General features: G+C 38.3%; 1 long non-coding RNA gene and 3 gene segments (V, D, J or C); all 4 read left to right on the forward strand.

Annotated features, from left to right (window-relative positions):
• LOC116703740 (immunoglobulin mu heavy chain-like) overlaps positions 1–21,403 on the forward strand; it is a 78,428-nt gene that overhangs the window by 6,838 nt on the left and 50,187 nt on the right.
• LOC116703786 (uncharacterized) lies at positions 7,725–8,030 on the forward strand. The gene is made up of 2 exons (XR_004335501.1): positions 7,725–7,832; positions 7,930–8,030. It is a non-coding gene; the product is annotated as an uncharacterized LOC116703786 (long non-coding RNA).
• Positions 13,820–14,471, forward strand: LOC116703780 (immunoglobulin heavy variable 1-46-like). The segment is given in 2 exon segments: positions 13,820–13,934; positions 14,018–14,471. Coding segments are annotated over 2 exon segments (366 nt in total).
• LOC116703778 (immunoglobulin heavy variable 3-48-like) overlaps positions 15,407–21,403 on the forward strand; it is a 51,467-nt gene continuing 45,470 nt past the window's right edge. Inside the window, 2 exon segments of the V gene segment in view lie at positions 15,407–15,461; positions 17,909–18,212. Of these exon segments, the coding sequence occupies positions 15,413–15,461; positions 17,909–18,212 (353 nt within the window).

A 21,403-nucleotide genomic window follows, 5' to 3' on the forward strand; every position in this document is an offset into this window, starting at 1 on the left:
CAGGGGATCTGGCTTCACATTTAGCTGCTGCACCATGCACTGGATCAGACAACCTGCAGGAGAAGCACTGGAATGGATAGGGAGAGGCTTCTCTGATTCAAGTATTAACACTTATGCCAGCAGTGTGCAGGGCCGTGTAGAAATCAGTAGAGATGACAGCAAAAGCATGGTGTATCTGAGACTGTCCAACTTAAAGACAGAGGACTCTGCTGTGTATTACTGTGCAAAACACACAGTGGTTAAAGGAAGCAGAGAGGCTCGACAAAAACCTCATGCAATTTATTTTCAAGAATAACTACAGGGGGCAGTAGAATATAAGATGTCAGATGACACTAAGGAGAATGTCACAGTGTCTCTAGACCAAACACACACACAAATACAGTACATGTACATTATAAAAAGCAACAGCTGCTGTTGTGGTTTGTGACTTCCTGTTTACATTACAGTAAATTAAACATGCTTTTACAATAATGGTTAATATTGTTTCTATTTTTGCTATTAAGCTGCATGTGTTGCATTAAATATATAAAGTGAATGGATGGCCCATCAAATACTAACGGACAAAATATACAAATACATTAAATTTGGTATGAGCAAAATGCGACAGTTGAAAAACTTAAATCATCATTATCATTTGAAACAAAAATCATAATCATAATGTAAAATTATGATTTCTTTACCCCCAGATATGTGTTTTTTTTCTGACTGAGGAGGAGTCAATGCAAATCTCTGACCTCTTTCATCTCTACATATGTGTTGCAGAGTGAAAGACAGAGAACAGTGGACACACAGTTCTACATGATGGACCATAGGACAGGACTGCTGCTTTTAATTTTCTGCTGGGCAGGTGAAGATTTTCACTGATCTTAATTTGAATTCAGCTTTTATTTCTATAACTGACATATTTCACATTTTCTTTTGGTCTTGACAGGTGTTGATGGTCAGACTCTGACAGAATCTGAACCAGCGGTTAAAAGACCTGGAGAATCCCACAGATTGACCTGTACAGCCTCTGGGGTGGACTTTGATAGCTCTTGGATGGCCTGGATCAGACAGGCTCCTGGAAAAGGACTGGAATGGGTAGCAACTATCGAATATGATAGTGACAGAATATTCTACTCTCAGTCAGTTCAAGGCCGGTTTACCATCTCCAGAGACAACAGCAGAGAGCAGCTGTATCTGCAGATGAACAGTCTGAAGACTGAAGATTCTGCTGTTTATTATTGTGCTCGACACCCACAGTGACTGGAGTTGGTTGAGCAGCTGTACAAAATCCTGCAGGTCCGGTTCTTAGAAATAAAATAAAATTATTTAGCTCTTTTCTTTTATTAAAATCATTAAAATGTGCCATGAAAAAAATGAAAAATACTAACCATCAACAAAAATATCTTACTTTAATTTAAATGTATTGAATTTGTTTGAAGGATAGCCCCTTGAGATGGAGCATATTGTTTTAAAGGGGGTCCTATCAATTATCAATTCCTTACAAAACAGTCATGTCCAAGTATGAATAAAATAAATACTACATACACATTTCAGCCATGTGGTATCTAAAGTGGGAGTGACAAATCATTTTACAATTTCTTTCAGAAAAACCCAGAAGGCATAAGTCAAGTTTCTCTGTCCTCTATATGGAAAAACTTAGTTCTGCTTATCTCATTGATTTTGACTGAAACTACAATTTTGTACTCAGACCCTTTGAGAGGTTGCTTCACCCCAACTAAAATAAAACATTTAGGTGCTGAATCAGCAGTGACTGATTCTTCATGTATTAATTTTGTTGTATAGTCCTCCATTTCATCATATCAACTGAATTTCAATATACAGCTGGAGAAGGAGTTGCTTTTTATAATTTGTCTGTAAGCCGTTGGGTTGATAGATGAATGGACACTGCAGTAATACTGAAATAAGGCAAACCTTTAATTCTTTGACTCTTGGAGGAAAAACTATGTATTCCTTTGTCACATTGTTTTCTCTATTAGCAGTAATCCACATCACTTAGCTGAACAATAACCTCTTAAATTAACATCTTACTGACGTTACAGCTTGAACTGCATAAATTGAACTACATGCTACACAATCTTAACCTCTTAAAAAAGCACAAACACACTGAAAATAAGAGAAACAATGAAAAACACCTTTAATGTATCTCAGTCTGTTTCAAAGAAACTCTCTCTCTCTCTTTCCTTCTCTCTCTCATTCTCTCTCAGAGTCCAGGACTCCTCCTTCCCTCTTTTCCTGTATCTCCCACTGCTACAAGGTTAATTCTGTCAACACAATATATAACAACTGATTTCATGTTTAGTTTTTATGCATGATATATCCAGAATATGGATGGCCATCCACATTCTGGATATATCATGCAATCAATGCAAATGATGTAAATCATATTTTCCAGAGATGTGTTGCAATTCTCTAATAGAAGGAGGAGTCAATGCAAATCTCTGACCTCTTCCATCTCTACATATGTGTTGCAAGGCATAGCGCACGGCAAGGCAAGGCCGCTTTATTGTATAGCACATTTCAGCAACAAGGCAATTCAAAGTGCTTTACACAAAATCAGTTAAACAGATAAACACAAGTAAAACAGTTAAAAATCACAAGCATTAAAACCGGTAAAAACACATGAATAGACAGTTTAAAACAGAGAGAAACATAAAACACAAGAATAAAATTTACAGTGCAGCTAAGAAATTTAAAGAATGATTAGTCCTTTAAAGAAAGGCGCATCAAATAGAAAGGTCTTCAGCCTTGATTTAAAAGAACTGAGAGTAGCAGCGGATCTACAGGTTTCTGGGAGTTATCCAGATATGAGGAGCATAGAAACTGAAAGCTGTTCACCCTGTTTAGTTCTGACTCTGGGGACAGAAAGCAGACCTGTCCCAGATGACCTGAGAGGTCTGGGTGGTTCATAGTGTAGTAGCAGATCAGCAATATATTTGGACCTAAACCGTTAAGTGATTTATAAACTAGCAGAGTACTTTGAAATCAATTCTTTGAGACACAGGAAGCCAGTGAAAGACTTCAGAACTGGAGTGATGTGATCCAGTCTCTTGGTCTTAGTGAGGACTCGAGCAGCAGCGTTCTGAATCAGCTGCAGCTGTCTGATTGATTTTTTAGGGAGACCTGTAAAGAACCGTTACAGTAGTCAGTCTACTGAAGATAAGGCATGGACAAGTTTTTCCAAATCCGTTGACACATAAGTCCTTTAACCCTGTATTATTCTAAGGTGATAGGAGCTGACTTTGTAATTGTCTTAATTTGGCTGTTAAAGTTCAGGTCTGAGTCCATGACTACACCAAGATTTCTGGCTTTGTCTGGGTTTTTAACATTGTTGTTTGAAGCTGAGCGCAGTTTTAATCGTTCCTCTCTTGCTCCAAAAACAACCACCTCAGTTTTTCCTTCATTTAATTTCAGAAAGTTCTGGGGCATCCAGACCGTTAATTTGTTCGATGCACTTAGTCAGTTTTGTATTGGACTATAGTCCCCTGGCGATAAGGTTATGGAATTGTGTGTCGTCCGCATACTATGGTAACTATTTGTTTTTCTCCATAATCTGAGCCAGTGGAAGCATGTAGATGTTAAACAGAAGAGGCCCCAGAATGGAGCCTTGCGAACTCCGCACGTCATATTTGTACGCTCCAGATGCATAATACCTATAGACACAAAGTAACCCTATTCTTAGGTAGGATTACAACCAGTTAGTACTGAGCCAGAAAGGCACGCAGTTTCCAATCGGTCTAGTAGTATATCGTGGTCGACGTGTCAAATGCAGCACTGAGACAAGTAATACTAAGATTGAATTTGCCTTATTGTGTTAAGGTGGATGTCATTAAAGACTTTGACAAGAGAGTTCAGTGCGTGGTGTGGTCGGAACCGACGAAAGGTATCAAAACTGTTGCTTAGTGACAAGAAATGGTTGAGTTGTTGAAAGACTACTTCAATGATTTTACTTAAAAACGGAAGGTTTGATATTGGCCTAGTGTGCTCATAGTGACTTGTCTAGGTTGTTCTTTTTTAAGAGTGGCTGATACTGCAGTTTCAGGGCGTGGAAGAGACCTGAAGAAGAGATGTGTTCACAATCTGTAGAAGATCAGAAGTCAAACAATTGGAAACATTTTGAAAAGTCCGTTGGTAGAACATCAAGGCAAAAGGTCGAGGTTTTCAGATGTGAATAATGTCTCCAGGTTTGTATGGTTGATCGTGTGAAATTCTGTCATATTGGAACTATTTTTGCTTGAACACTGTGACAACACATACCTGGACTTGATATGGAGGCACTGACTGTTTCTCTATCTTTGAATTTTGTCTTTGAAGAAGGAGGCAAAGTCATTGCAGGCCTGGTAGATAAAAGTTCAGATGTACTGGTACTGGAGGGTTTGTTAACCTATCAACAGTAGCAACAAAGCACGGGAATTATTATGTTTCTAGAGATAATATCAGAGAAAAGGACCTTCTGCATTCTCAGTTCCAAATAAATGCGAAGTCTTTTATAGGAGTTATAAGGACCAGGAGATTTGTTTTTCGCCACCTTCGTTCAGCTTTCCTACACTCTCTTTTTTTTCTCACCAGTAGGACATTCTCCATGGAGATCTTTTCTTACCAGTACAACTTTGACCTTAGTGGGAGCAATGGCATCAATAACATTTGTGATTTTACAGTTGAAATTTCTTACAAGCAGTGTGAAGGACAGACACTAAATCATGACATAAACACAGTAGACTGGACAGAGACAACTGGTTTTAATAATGATCAGACTGATTATTTGGTTGTTTTTCTCATCCTGTCATTTAATGGGCCGGTAAGAACAATAGATGTTTTTTTCTGACCACGTCCTGGTACAAAGACAACATGGCTGCATACAGTAACTAAAGAGCTGTTTAAATGTCTGTAGGTACTGAGGGTCAACACAATGACTGAGTCGTGACACGTGGTTAAAAGACCTGAAGAATCCACAGACGACCTGCACATATCTGGGTTGTGGGGATTATACTAATGCTTGGATCAGACCGGCGCTGGAAAAGGACTGGAATGGATGCTACATCAGCAGTAGCAGTAGCTACATCTACTACTCTCAGTCAGTTCAAGGGCGGTTTACCATCTCAGAGAAACAGCCGACAGCGGTGTATCTGGAGATGGACAGTCTGAGACTGAAGATTCGCTGTAATTGTGCTCGAGAGCCAAGTGCACAGGAAAAGAGCAATGCTGACAAAAACTAAACATGTCAAACAAGTTAACCTTTGCTTCTTCTTTTCTCATTCACAGAATAAGCGTAGACAACATCATCAACACATTTAGAGAAAGAGTTTCAATAAAACTGCTCCATTCAGACAGGTTTTATTGCAGCTCCCCCATATGTAGTTGAAGACTAACTATTCTGTTAATCTGTTTATCCTGTGTAAATATGAATCTATTTGTTTGACATACATTTTCTTATATGTGTCAAAAACAAATTTCATAAGACAATTCCAAGCTATTACTTGTGAAAGGATTGTCCATCCTTCTTATATACCCTGTCAGTGTCCTACTCTATGCAAAGTGAACGTCTCATGGTCTGCTATAAAGACTTGATATCATGCTGTCAGTTGCAGCAGAAGAAGAGAAGCTCCCATCAGATCACCTTCAACAGCAACTATGTTCTCTGTAGCTCTGATACTGCTGCTGGCTGCTGGATCCTGTGAGTCTCACTGAGGCAGAGACACTGACAGTATGATCACAGCACACTGACTGTTATTACACTGGTTCAATACCTAACATGTTTTCCTCCACAGGTGTGAAGTGTGAACAGTTGACACAGCCAGCCTCTGTGACTGTGCAGCCAAGTCAGCGTCTGATAATCACCTGTCAGGTCTCTTATTCTGTTGGCAGCTATCGCACAGCTTGGATCAGACAGCCTGCAGGGAAAGGACTGGAGTGGATTGGAAGTGGACGTGTTGGATACACCACATACTACAAAGATTCACTGAAGAACAAGTTCAGTATCAGCTTAGAGACGTCCAGCAACACAGTGACTCTAAATGGACAGAATGTGCAGCCTGAAGACACTGCTGTGTATTACTGTGCCAGAGAGCCACAGTTACACAAACCATCAGTAGACCTGAACAAAAACCCCTCAGAGCCTGAACACTTGTAACATGAAGCCACCAGAGGAGGAGCCCTCAGACCACTGATGGTTTCAACACCAGCTCATCGTTACAGCAAGGAGAGATATGGAGACAACACAAATGGTTCTTACAAAAATTAAAGTTAACAGTACAATTAATCAATTTAACCACTCTGATGTTGCAATCGGCAATACATCATTGAATGTATACATAACCTTTCAAGTGATGGAATAAATTCAGTAATTTAACTACCGTATAAATTAATCCTAAAAAAGTCAGTTTCTCTTCCAAGATATCATGATTTACTTGTATGATCAATCAAACATGTTCCAACTGCTCTTTGTGTGAGATGAAAAACAACACCTGAACATTTCACCTTCCTTTTAATTAATTTAAATATACTTAGTCAGCTGATTTACTGTCATCAGAATGTAAATCAGCCTCCTTGTTTGTTGCCCTATAAAAAGTGAAGTGTGTGTGTGTCAGTGAGAGACAGAAGAGCTCACATCAGTTCAGCTTCAACATCAACATGTTCTCTGTAGCTCTGATACTGCTGCTGGCTGCTGGATCCTGTGAGGAGCTTTCAGTGGATTCACACTCATACACACATTAGAAACACTGAATAGTCAGATGAGTGATGGAGATAATGTTGATTTGTGTTTCCACAGGTGTGAACAGTATTGATCTCATCCAGACAGACTCAATGGTTGTGCAGCCTGGACAGTCTCTGACCATCAGCTGTCAGGTCTCTGGTTATTCTCTGACTGATAACAGCTATGCAACAGGTTGGATCAGACAGAGTGAAGGAAAACCAATGGACTGGATTTCCCATCAGTGGGGAACAAGTGGGCTTCGTCAAAATAATGCTCTGAAGAACAAGTTCAGCTACAGCAGAGACACTTCTGCTCTAACAGTGACTCTAAAAGGACAGAATGTGCAGCCTGAGGACACAGCTGTGTATTACTGTGTACGTCTAAGCGACACAGTGATAGAAACCACCAACAGACCTGCACAAATACCCAGCAACCAGCAAGACTCAACCACACACACACATGTTCTAAGTGTGAACATTAATAAAGACAGCATTTTTTGCAGCGTTAATAAACATTAATGGTTGTGGAGTTATTTTTTCCTGTCCAATACAATGGGATAGAAAATAAATCTAATAAATATTTTTTTTTAACAGCAGGTATATAGCTTCACAAATAGGATGTAAATTTTCCTTTTGGTATTTGGTCTTGATGAAAAAAGCTCTAAACTGCTTCATCGTGAGCATGTGAGCATCCCTGCCTGTCTTCCCCCTCTCACTCCCCTTTCTCACTTAGTTGTTCGGTCCATTAAAGGCAGAAAAACCCAATCAAAAAATAATCTCAACTGCAGCTTTACAAATAGGATGTAAATGTCTCTTCTGGTATTTGGTCTAGTTGAAAAAAAACATTGTAGTTCATTTCTGATTATTTTCCAGAAATCAGTTTCATATTTCACAGTTTCCTCTGCTGTTGTAGAGATACTCTACTTATGGAAATGTATCTGAGTGACATGTTCCCATTTTAAACCTGCAGAGGGAGGTCTATGCAAATACTTCCTCTCTTATAAAAACACATCTTGTGCCAGAAAACTGGGACGTTTAATATATTTCTGAAACAGTCAGATCAGAGCTCTGAACGACTTCTTCCAGAATGGAACATACCATTATCTGGAGTTTATTAATTGTAGTTACCATTCATGGTATATAGAATATCATAATTCTGATTTACTTCTTTAGTAATGTCCAACCTGTGATTTACAGTTTGTTGGATGATTATCACAATTTCTTTCCTTACAGGAGTTTGGAGTGAGATCAAACTGGACCAGTCTCCCTCTGAGGTGAAAAGACCTGGAGAGACAGTGAAGATGTCATGTATCATATCTGGTTATAGCATGACAGGCTACAATATCCACTGGATACAACAGAGACCAGGGGAAGCTATGGAGTGGATTGGGTGGATGAATACAGGTTCTAACTCTGCTAGCTATGGCAGCTCCTTTCAAAGCCGTTTCATCATGACTGAAGATGTTCCCAGCAGCACTCAGTACCTGGAGGTCCAGAGCCTGACAGCAGCAGATTCTGCCGTTTACTTCTGTGCTCGAGAGACACAGTGACTGAAGACAGTGGAGCAGCTGCACAAAAACCTCCACAGACAACAAACAGCAATGGGATCTCACTGTAATAACATCTGAGTTTTCGCGCCGCCTGAAAAGCACTTTGATATATCCATATACAATTTCCATATATTTTTAAATAACATTTGCATATTTGTTTTTATAATGATGTTACATCCTTTACAGCCATATACATAGTTATTTCAATAGTCAAATCATTATCTAAATTGCCAAAGTCTTATTCATAAATACTAACCATGAATGGTAAAATAGTATGTTGTCTTATATTATACTAGATGTGGTGACAGTATGAAAAGGATATTTATATTATTGTAAATGTTCTCATGTGCTACCCATTCGGCTCACGAAAACCAATGAGAAACAGAGCCTTGAGATTAAACATACATTAAACAGACATTAACAAATCTGAATAAACCCGGTTAAAAATTATAATTTGAGTATATAAAAACATGTGGCTATAGTGTTATTGCTGATAAACATGTTACACAAATTAAGACTCTTGCACATTAACTTCACAGTTTCTAAATATCTCCAGTCAGAGTTTCCTCACCTGTGAGGAGGAGTTGATACAAAACTAGACATCTTCCACCTCGACTTATCTGACTCCAGAGAGGAAGACAGAGAACAGTGGACAACAGTGAAGACATTTATTTTGACACAGTTTTAATTGTCTGTAACTGACATATTTCACATTTTCTGGTGTTGATGGTCAAACTCTAGTAGAATCTGAACAAGTGGTTAAAAGACCTGGAGAATCCCACAGATTGACCTGTACAGCCTCTGGGGTGGACATTGATAGCTCTTGGATGGCCTGGATCAGACAGGCTCCTGGAAAAGGACTGGAATGCGTAGCAACTATTGAAAATGATAGTGACAGCATCAGAGCAGAACAGAGAGCAGCTGTATCTGCAGGTGAACAGTCTGAAGATTGAAGATTCTGCCGTGTACTTCTGTGCTCGAGAGCCACAGTGACTGAATTTGGTTGAGCAGGTAAACAAAATCCTGCAGATCCGGTTCTTTCTTAATATAGTATTTGAAAAAAATACAATTTTTTAGCTTTTGTTGTTTTTAATGAAATCATGAAAATGTGTCCTGAAAAAGATTGACATTATTAACTAACCACAAACAAAAATGTTGTTTCAATTTATTGAATTTGTTTAAAGGATGCCCCTTGAGATGTAGCATATCATTTTAGATGGGGGTTTATCAATTATCACTTCTTTACAAAAAGGCAGCAAAACAATCCTTGTAAAGCTATTAATAAAATAAATACTACATACACATTTCAACCATGTGGCATCTAAAGTCGGAGTGACAAAAATGTTACATTTTATTTCAGAAAAACCCTAAACGGCGTCAGTCTCAAGTTCTCTGTTGCTATGGATTTAATTGACTGCCATTCAAAAGTAAAATGTTATACTCAGACCCTTTGAGTGCTTGCTTCACCCCAACAAAAATAAAATATTTAGGTGCTGAATCAGCTGTGACTGCTTTGTCATGTATTTACATTACATTTGTACATTGTATAGTTCTCCATTTCATCATTTCAAATCAAGTTCAATGTGAACAGATAGAAGACTGAAGGAGCTGCTGTTTATTCTTGTGTTTGTAAGCCGTTGGGTTGAAAGATGAATGGATAGAGTAGTAATAAGGCAAACTTTGACTTCTTTGACTCTTGGAGGAAAAACTATGTATTTCTGTTTAGCAGTAATCCACCTTAGGTAAACATAACCTTTTAAATTTGTCTTAGATGTCTTAGACCGACATTACAGCTTGTACTGTACACATTGAACTACTCACCACACAACCCTCTTAGAAATGCACACAGTTGAAAAATTGTCCGAACACTTTGAAAAGAAGAGAAACAAATGAACAACATCTTTAACGTTACATCTCAGTTGGTTTTGAAAACCTCTCTCTCTCTCTCTCTCTCTCTCTCTCTCTTTCTCTCTTTCTCTCTCTCTCTCTCAGAGTCCAGCACTCCTCCTTTTCTGACAGAAAACTCATAATATAAATTCACACACTGATGCATAATCCCCGCCCATTCTGTCAACACAATAAATTTTCCCCATTACAGCCTCTGCAGTTGCAGACTGAGTCAAGATCACACCATGACAGTTGTACAATGTGTCCTCCTCTTGGCTCTCATTTCAGGTGAGTGAATCGGTGTTGAGCGAATGAGGAGAACAGGAGCTTTGGATGTCTTCGGGTCCCTTATCTAAACTCTGTCTTTTTCAGCTGTTCAGAGCAAGTCCCTCACCTCCTCAGAGCCAGTGGTGAGCAGAGCTGGACAACCTGTCACTCTGTCCTGTAAGGTGGACGGACTGTCTCTAGCTTGGCTGCACTGGATTCGTCAGAAACCAGGGAAAGGACTGCAATGGATCGGACGCATTGATAGAGGGACTGGCACAATATTTGCCCAAAGTATCCAAGGCCAGTTTTCTATCACCAAAGACACTTCCAAAAACCTTGTGCACTTAGAGTTTAAGAGTCTGAAACAAGAAGATTCTGCAGTTTATTATTGTGCACGAGAGCCACAGTGACACACAACACTACTAAGCTGTACAAAAACAGAACAACACAGATCTCTGTGCGAGAAGCACTGAAGCATGTCAGGGCTGTGAAAACACATGTTCCACTGAATGATTGACAATTTATAATGAAAGATATTTAATCAATAAAAACTGTATATGCCAGTCTGTTGGGAAGTTTATCAAGACTCAGAGACTACACTTGTAAAAAGATAACCTTATTGAAATTAGAACATTACTACAATATGTTATATAATAATAATATATACAAATGTAATTACTATATCATAATTATGTATACGGTATATATGCTATATACATATACAAGCTCTTTCCTAAAAAAATTAGCTCTACAGTGATGCAAACCACCAACAGACTTGCAAAAATACCCAGCAACCATGTGACTCACACATTCAATGACATCATTAATTTGTGAGATCATTTAACATAAACCTTACAGATAAGCCTTTATTTTTTGGTCGTATTGTATGATAAAACATTACAAAGAAGTGCTCATGTCTTTGGATTTGATATTGTATTTAACATAGAAGGACAAGCAATTGTAATTTAAAAAATGGAAGAATAATACATTCTACAAATATGTTCATTATTGTACAAACCACAACGGAGTGCTGGTTTAGGAGCCCCTCCCTCTCCATGGTATCCTGATGCAAATCTTCAGTCTGTGCAGTGTACTTCTGTCCTGCTGACTGCTTGTACTTTGTGTGGAGCATCAGATGTCACATCTCCAGCCTCAGGATGATGAACACACTCACTCTTCTGCTGGTTGCTCTCTCTCTGCCCTGTGAGTTCTCCTGCTTCTTGCTGTTTTATCTTTTCTCAGACAACATGGACTGATGGTCAGTCAGTGACACCAGAAAACTCCCCGGATTTATAATATCTTCTGTGTTTCCTCTCTCCCTTTTTTCTTTCTTCAGGTTGTACAGGTCAGAGTATGGAGTCCATTCCTTCCAGTTCAGTAGTGAAAAAGCCCGGGGAGACTCTGAGTCTCTCCTGCAGGGGATCTGGCTTCACATTTAGCTGCTGTGTTATGAGCTGGATCAGACAACCTGCAGGAGAAGCATTGGAATGGATAGGGGACGGTTACTCTGCTTCAAGTAAAAACACTTATGCCAGCAGTGTGCAGGGCCGTGCAGAAATCAGTAGAGATGACAGCAACAGCATGGTGTATCTGAGACTGTCCAACTTAAAGCCAGAGGACTCTGCTGTGTATTACTGTGCCAGAGACTCACAGTGGTTAAAGGAAGCAGAGAGGCTTGACAAAAACCTCATTCTAATTTTTTCCTGAGAACCTACAGGTGGCAGTAGAAGATAAAATGTCAGATGAAACTAATGACAAAATGACCGTGTCGCTAAAAAAACACATGAAAATCTATGACTGTACTGAAAGCAGCTGATGTCATGGTTTGTGACTTCCAGTTGTATATGTGACATTTGCTTTTCCACAAAAAAATAGTAACAATGTTCCTTTTTTGATTTTTGAACAGTGTTTTATGTATACAGTATATATATCAGAAAGATTGTCTCAATAAAACGGATCCATTTTTAACGAGAACAAAGAAATACGACCACATTACTCCTATTTCAGCTTCATTACACTGGCTCCCAGTATGTTTTAGAATTGACTTTAAAATTCTATTGATCACTTTTAAAACTCTTCATGGCCTCCCGCCTTGTTATGTGTCTGACCTTTTAGTCCCATATACACCAGCACGCACCTTGAGATCCTCTGGCAGAGGTCTGCTATCTGTTCCAGAGTCCCGACTGAAAACTAAAGGGGACAGAGCGTTTGCTGTCAGGGCCCCGAGGCTCTGGAACAGCCTGCCCGAGGAAATCAGGTCAGCTGAGTCAGTGAACTCTTTTAAGTCGCTTCTTAAAACCTACTTTTATAGGAGAGGCTTTACCGATCTTATTTGACTTTACTTTATCACTTTTATTTTATTGTATTTTACAAATTTTATGTTTAGCTGTATTTTAGTCTTTCAATGTTATCATGCTTTTGTCTTTTTGTATTATTGTCTCTTATTGTTTTTACACTTGTTTATTGTTTTTATACTTGTTAAAGCACTTTGTAACTTGTTTTTGAAAAGTGCTCCACAAATAAAGATTATTATTATTATTATTATTCAGACAGGTTTTATCGCAGCTCCCCGATATGTAGGTGAAGACAACTATTCTGTTACTCTGTTGATTCTTTTGTAAATCTAAATCTATTTGTCTGACATGTTTGACTTGTGTTGGACATTTTAAATGATAAATAAACGTAAATTATATCTCTGGATCACACATTTATTTTTAGGGGCAAATGTGAGCGAAATACTCTCACAGTAAAGTTCTCCCTTTATGTCTAATTTATATATTTTTTATGCATTGTATGCAAAACGTTTTACAATAAAATACCTTGTTTCCAGGCCTTCAATGTTTATTTTCGTATTTTTTCTGTTAGGATAATTATATTATCAAGAATTGGACAGAGACTACTGGTTGCATTCTCAATTTGTTAATTTGCAAGAAGAGTCAAATTCTGTCACTTACTGTGAAGCACAAAATATGACTGACGTACAAGCTTTCTACAACATCTTATTTAATAGACAAGTGGAATGTATTACAACGTGTATGTAATACAAAGTGGGAGTTAGTCATAATAAAAAGTACATTTCGTCTTCCTCATCTTCAGTCAGGGTGGGCATGTTCTTTTCTCAGTATCACTCCGTGCTTTTACATGAGACACAGTGGCTTCATGTTATCTTATTTAGAGTTTCTCAGTATAATATTACTCTCATGCAAACAGTTTTAATAATTAGCAAGACATTAAAATGATGACTCTTACTTCTCTAACATGTTAAAATAATCAAAAAATTCTTAAAATAATCACAAATCACAGGTAACAGGTAATGAACATCTATGATGCTCAATTTTAAACCTGTAGAGGGAGGTCTATGCAAACTCCTCCTTCTTTATAAACACACCAACAGCAACCGTAGAATCACTTGAGGCAGAACAACTGACAGTTTCATACATATCGGAGAGACTTTGATCAGACATTAGTTCATTGAAGAGAGTTTGATGGGAAATATGATTGTCTGGGGTTTATTTTTTGTAGTTGCTATTAATGGTGAGAAACTCATTTTTGCAGTTACAAAGTGAAGCAATTTGCTTTTTAAGTGAGATGGATGATACTCATTTCTTTCCTTACAGGAGTTTGGAGTGAGATCAAACTGGACCAGTCTCCTTCTGAGGTGAAAAGACCTGGAGAGACAGTGAAGATGTCATGTATCATATCTGGTTATAGCATGACAAGCTACTATATTAACTGGATACGACAGAGACCGGGGGAAGCTCTGGAGTGGATTGGGAGAATAAACCCACATAGTAACATTGCCAGCTATGCCAGCTCCTTTCAGAGCCGCTTCACTTTTACTCAAGATGTTCCCAGCAGCACTCAGTACCTGGAGGTCCAGAGCCTGACAGCAGCAGATTCTGCCGTTTACTTCTGTGCTCGAGAGACACAGTGACTGAAGACAGTGGAGCAGCTGCACAAAAACCTCCACGTATGCAGTACTGTAAATGTTGTGGTCATAATAACATCTGGGTTTTTTAATCACCAGCACATGTGGGTATATTTTAGACACATTAATAAATTACATACACATTGTCTGCAAATATTTACATAGTAAACACAACTTTAGATTTTGTTTTATTTGTTAAAGTGAAACAAGCTGCAGAAGCTTTGGGTGTATTCAGCACACTTTATGAGCATACTATTAGAATAGATTATTAAGAATCAAAGACAATTTACTCAATTGATGTAATCATTCATTATCCAATTATTTCAATGCTGTTGCTACTTTAAATCAATGCTACCACTTCTCATGTTTTGAAGGAAAAGCAAAGTCTTCATATTAGTGGAAAATACTAACAATGTAAAACTGCTACAAATAGTTACCAGTTTATTGGGCTCATCTCTTTAACATAATACAATCCAATCTGACCCAATAGAGAAGATCCCAATATTTTGTATAATGACTGTTTATAATGAAGTTTAAATAATCCAGTGTGCACATATTGACTTGAATAATGTTTACCTGTATTGTGCCTGTACAACAAAAAGTACAATTCTGCTCTACCTCGTCAACATTACCCAATAAAAAACAAAGATTAGCTCTTTAGAGCATTCAATCCCGCTCTGTCAGTTGCTGATATATACTGACATGATTTCTGTTTTCTGGTATCTTAATAAAAGACATATTCAGCTTAATTGAAACATGTCAGACAAACATTTATTGTTTTGACTTGAAAACCATTCACTTTTCATTCATCCATGAACTATACCCTCTTATACTTAGAGGTCATAGGCGGCTGGAAACAATCCCAGTTGTTGTTGGGGCGAGAGGCGGCGTACATCGTGGACAGGTTGCCAATCAATCACTGGGATCGTTTACATTATATTTTAACCAAGCAAAAACTGAATGCCAAGCCTAATCTCGTGGTATACTCCCTGAGAGGAGGAGCCAAAGCAAAACTCAGATATCTTCCACCTCTACTTATCTGACAGCAGAGAGGAGGACAGAGAACAGTGGACACACAGTTTACATGATGGACTATAGGACAGGACTGCTGCTTTTAACTCTCTGCTGGGCAGGTGAAGATTTTCACAAATATTACTTTATTGTAATATGTAATGATAATATGTATTTTTAATTGTTTGCATGTTTATTTTCTTTCAACAGGTGTTGATGGTCAGACTCTGACACAATCTGAACCAGTGATGAAAAAGCCTGGGGATTCCCACAGATTGACCTGTACAACATCTGGCTTCACATTCAGTGACTACTAAATGCATTGGATCAGACAGGCTCTTGGAAAAGGACTGGAGTGGGTTTCCAGAATTGACAGCGGTAGTGGTAGCAGCAAGCTCTACTCTCAGTCAGTTCAAGGCCGGTTTACCATCTCCAGAGACAACAGCAGAGAGCAGCTGTATCTGCAGATGATCAGTCTGAAGACTGAAGATTCTGCTGTTTATTATTGTGCTCGACACCCACAGTGACTGGAGTTGGTCAAGCAGCTGTACAAAAATCCTACATAACATGGAGGTTATACTCTCTGTTATTTACAGCTGTACAAAATTCTACAGGATTCATTCTTACTGTGCTGTATATCCTTAGTGTGATTATTTGTTGTGCACATAGGCACATTTGTATTTACAGTATACATAAAAAATTGCTGAAAGTTAACCACTACAAATATTTTACATTTCTACAAGTGAAGACACAAGTTTGTCTGTAAACAATGTGGAACCTAAAGAGAGTCATTTTTGAAAGTGAATAATAATGTTCCAGTTCCTTTTATAAAATCATTAGTGGACAGTTATTGTCTAGTTTCTCTCTCCTCTGTTACTAAAAGGAGAAACTCAGATCTGCTGTTCTCATTGACTTAACTGGGCCACAGAGACTGGAGTTGTTTGAGCTGTACAAAATCCTACAGAACTCATTCTTACCACATTTACCTCCCATGATAAATGTCCTTTATAGTCCGAGAAAATAACACAATACTGTTGAATCAATCACTTGGGGAGAACCACTGTATTGTTTAATTAGAAAACTATTTTCATGCATAACATGGACATGAATTTAGAAGTCCATAACAGAGCTTCATTAAAACAGTTCCTCAGAGAAGAAAACAGCTAAACAATAAACAGCATTTGTAAATTTACATGGTAAATGGTTCTGGTAATTGTCTAACCTGAGATTTACAAGAATTTTACTTCTTTTAGCAGGAGTTTGGATTGGGTTAAAATTACAATACAGAGTACTGCACAGTCTGCAGACAGATTAAATGTCCAAACTGTTTTTCAGCTGTGCCATTCACTCAGTAGTCCAAGTTGTCTAGTGTTTTGTTTTGTATCTTCATTGTTATGTAAAACAGCACTTTCATTCACATAATTTAACAGGTACCCTAGCAGACAATTTTCTGTGCACAGCGATTATTTTTTTAATATAGTATCCCACAGGTTAATTCCTTCAGGAAGACTTCTGAGCATAATCACTTTTCTCTCTCCAAATCAAACAGCTGTTAGAGGCGTTCACTTTTATTTTAACCTATCAGAAGCGGCAACAAATTTCACGAGCCAATCACAGCATGACATTCCTGTTTTAAACCTATCTCTCTTTGCTCCCCAGTTATCATTTCAGGCTAAGAGCACAGCGCTCCTCCTCCCCTTGCTCCTCCGGTCTTCATCATACACGGCTCCTGGGTCTTCCTCTGACAGGCCACTGCCGTCGTCCCCTTGGTTTGGTCTTCGGGCTCCTCACACCACCATCAGTGTCCAGACTCCACCGGGGGAATATCTTTTGGCGTTCTACCCCTTAAGAAAACATAATTTAATAACAATGGAGTATAATCTCCAAAGACTGTACATATCATATCATGCATATGTACAATGAATCTTTGAATATCTGTAACAAAGTCTCGCCTGATTGAAACAGTTAATTTCCTCTTGAGTCTCCAAGTTTCACTCCATGTCTGTGAAACTGACACAATTTCAATACTGAAACCTTTAAAAGAAAAACTAATGCCAGTCTGCATTAAACTAAATTGTTCATTTAGTTCATTAAGCTTTAAAAAACTAAATAAATAAAAAGTTTATCTTGCTTCACTGCACTCGCATTTGCAGTAACAAAAGGTAAAAAATAAATCAAACCAGTGTTTAAACAGAAGTAAAGTCATAATGTAACGGACATGAGTCAGACACATTTTTAATCACTTCAGGGGTTTGTCAACCTGTTGCAAAAAGAAAACTGAGAGAACGTCTCATGTACGGTAAACATTCATTTAACTGAGATCAAAGTCAGATACAGTTTGTCCCTGTGAGGAGGAGTCAATGCAAAACTCAGGCATCTTCCACCTCTACATATCTGACAGCAGAGAGGAGGACAGAGAACAGTGGACACATAGTTCAACACGATGGACTATAGGACAGGACTGCTGCTTTTAACTCTCTGCTGGGCAGGTGAAGATCTTTACTGATGTTAATCTTACATATCTTTTTTTATTTTTTGGTTTTGTGCAATGTTTTTATCCTTTTGACAGGTGTTGATGGTCAGACTCTGACACAATCTGAACCAGCGAATAAAAGACCTGGAGAATCCCACAGATTGACCTGTACAGCCTCTGGGTTGGACGTTAATGGCTACACCCTGCATTGGATCAGACAGGCTGCTGGAAAAGGGCTGGAGTGGATCGTTTACATCAGCAGTGGCAGTAGCAACATCCGCTACTCTCAGTCAGTTCAAGGCCGGTTCACCGTCTCCAGAGACAACAGCAGAAAACAGCTGTATCTGCAGATGAACAGTCTGAAGACTGAAGATTCTGCTGTTTATTATTGTGCTCGAGAGCCACAGTGACTGGAGTTGGTTGAGCAGCTGTACAAAATCCTGCAGTACTTATTCTTTCAGGCTAGTAGTGCACAAGCATGAAGTATTTTTCATAAAATGCACACAGTATGTTTAGCTTTTGTTGTTTTGAGGATTTTAATTTGATTTATATGCTATGATTAACTTTAATTTTTTTCAAACAATGTAATAAAGAAGTACTCATGTCTTGCTCATTTCTGGCATAAAGTACTACATGCATTGAAAACACTAAAAAGATAACTTAATGATACAAGGTCCAAAGACAGCCCGGATATCTGGTTGTTGAAATGGAATACAAATACTTAATATTTCAACAAAGATCCAAAAGACACAAAACCGTCTGTAAATGATGTGTAATTAAAGCAAGACATAATATGGGAGTTTAAAATTACTGTTGTTGTTTCTTTTATAAATACACTAGAGGGCAGTCAGTGTCTAGTTTCTCTCTCCTCTTACTAAAATGAGAAACTCAGATCTGCTGTACTCATCGATCTTAATTGACTGATACTCAAACTCTGACATGAGTCATGTTGCTCTGTTAAGAAAATGAATAGGTTAATAAGAAAATGTCACTCTTTTCATCACATACTGTAGTTTCATTCAAATTATTTCTGACAGAAAACACATAAAAAGTGGAGATGAGTGATGACAGCATTTACTGTTATTGTTTACATACAAAGTGAATTCAATTGTATCATGTATGGAGGTAACTATTACTATTACAAATTAAACAATTTGTAATGTTAGAAGAAAGTCTGGAAAATATGTGGACAGTATCTGGATCTGGATATGAAGGAAACAAAGACTTCCAGGCATATTTTCACCCTACATTAAACCTGAGCAAACTCTTCAATTGACTCCAGTTAGACCAACATTGATGCATCATATGTTTAATTTTATGCAAACTCAGTGACATTCCTTGTTCCTGGCTGTCAGTGGAGTTCACAGTACATCAGTTTCAACACAAACCATGTTCTCTGTAGCTCTGCTGCTGCTGTTGGCAGCTGGATGTGAGTCTCTCTGGATTTGTTACAGTCAACAGTTCTTCTTTTACAGTATAACAATCATTTGTTACAAAATCTTTTTTAACAGTTGTGAAGTGTGAACAGTTGACACAGCCAGCCTCTGTGACTGTGCAGCCAGGTCAACGTTTGACCATCACCTGTCAGGTCTCTTATTCTCTTGGTGGCTACTACACAGCTTGGATCAAAGTTACTAGGGAAGCTGTACAAAAAACATAAAGAATGCATTTTCACACAGACCAACAGGAGGCAGTAGGAGACCTTAAATATGATGTAAAATTAAAAAAGGGGCACACAATGATAGCAGCAGAGGATTTTGTAGTTTTAAACTTGTTGTTTTATTTTTTACCAAGCAATATCATGATGAAGAACTGACTGAGTCTCGTCGTCTAAATGTGTTTTAATAATTACACACTGTAATACTGACTGTAAAACTTCTTCATTCAGTAATCACACATTTGAGTGATCAAAAAGACAGTATCTTTTATTTGGCCTTTACATGCTCTCACTTCTTAGATTCTTAAACCACCGGATTATCCTTACATTTCATATGTGGGCACATAACCATTATTTACTCCATTGAACAAATCAATTATTTGATAAGCAACACCTACAGTACACTAAGACAATCACAAAGTTAGCCAACTATCAAGTTAACAGAACAGTTAGTAGAAATTGTGTGATTGCTTGAGAGTCAGATGAGAATATCAATGTAATTCTAATATGTGTCTGTGTTACATTTCCTTTCCTGTAATAAATGATATGGTTAAAATAGTCTTGACTACTTGTTACAGTACAGTTAGTCATGTCATAGCCTGTCAGTGTCTTTCTCTATGCAAAGGGAACTTCCTCACAGTCTGCTATAAAGACTTGATATCATGCTGTCAGTTGCAGCAGAAGAAGAGAAGCTCCCATCAGATCACCTTCAATGGCAACCATGTCCTCTGTAGCTCTGATACTGCTGCTGGCTGCTGGATCCTGTGAGGAGCTTTCAGTGGATTCACACTAATACACACATTAGAAACACTGAATAGTCAGATGAATGATGGAGATAATGTTGGTTTGTGTTTCAGGTGTGAACAGTATTGATCTCATCCAGACAGACTCAATGGTTGTGCAGCCTGGACAGTCTCTGACCATCAGCTGTCAGGTCTCTGGTTATTCTCTGACTGATAACAGCTATGCAACAGGTTGGATCAGACAGAGTGAAGGAAAACCAATGGACTGGATTTCCCATCAGTGGGGTGGCGGAAGCCTTTACCAAAATAACTCTTTGAAGAACAAGTTCAGCTACAGCAGAGACAATTATGCTCTAAGAGTGACTCTAAAAGGACAGAATTTACAGCCTGAGCACACAGCGGTGTATTACTGTGTACGTCAGCCCACAGTGATACAAACCACCAAGAGACCTGCACAAATGCCCAGCAACCAGCACGACTCAACCAAACACACTTTTTATATGTGAACATTAATAAAGACAGAACTCTTTGCAGCGTTAATAAACATTAATGGTTATGGAGTTCTTTGTTAGCTATTTGTCAGCTAGTGGTTGGGTTGGCTCCGTATAGAGCAGGCACACAAATGACATAGAGGTCATGACGATTCCCAGCATGTCTTCCCCCTCTAACTCCCCTTTCTCACCTAGTTGTTTTGTCCATTAAAGGCAGAAAAACACAATTAAAAAATATTATTAACAGCAGCTTTTACAGTATGTCCCTTCTGGTATTTGGTCTAGATTTTCATTATTTTCTGTCAGTCCAGAAATCAGTTTTATATTTTCACAGTTTCCTCTGCTGTTGCAGAGAAACTCTACTTATGGAAATGTATCTGAGTGACATGTTCCCCTTTTAAACCTGTTGAGGGAGGTCTATGCAAACTCTTCCTCTCTTATAAAAACACATCTTGTGGCAGAAAACTGGGGCAGTTTAATATATCTCTGAAACAGTCAGATCAGAGCTCTGAACGACTTCACCCATAATGGAAAATACCGTTATCTGGAGTTTATTAATTGTAGTTACTATTCATGGTGAGAAAAAAATTCTGATTTACTTCTTTAGTAAATGTCCAATCTGTGATTTAGAAGTTTGTTGGATGATTATCACAAATTCCTTCCTTACAGGAGTTTGGAGTGAGATCAAACTGGACCAGTC

The sequence above is a fragment of the Etheostoma spectabile genome, chromosome 15 (assembly GCF_008692095.1).
Source record: "Etheostoma spectabile isolate EspeVRDwgs_2016 chromosome 15, UIUC_Espe_1.0, whole genome shotgun sequence".
Classification (NCBI taxonomy): Eukaryota; Metazoa; Chordata; class Actinopteri; order Perciformes; family Percidae; genus Etheostoma; species Etheostoma spectabile.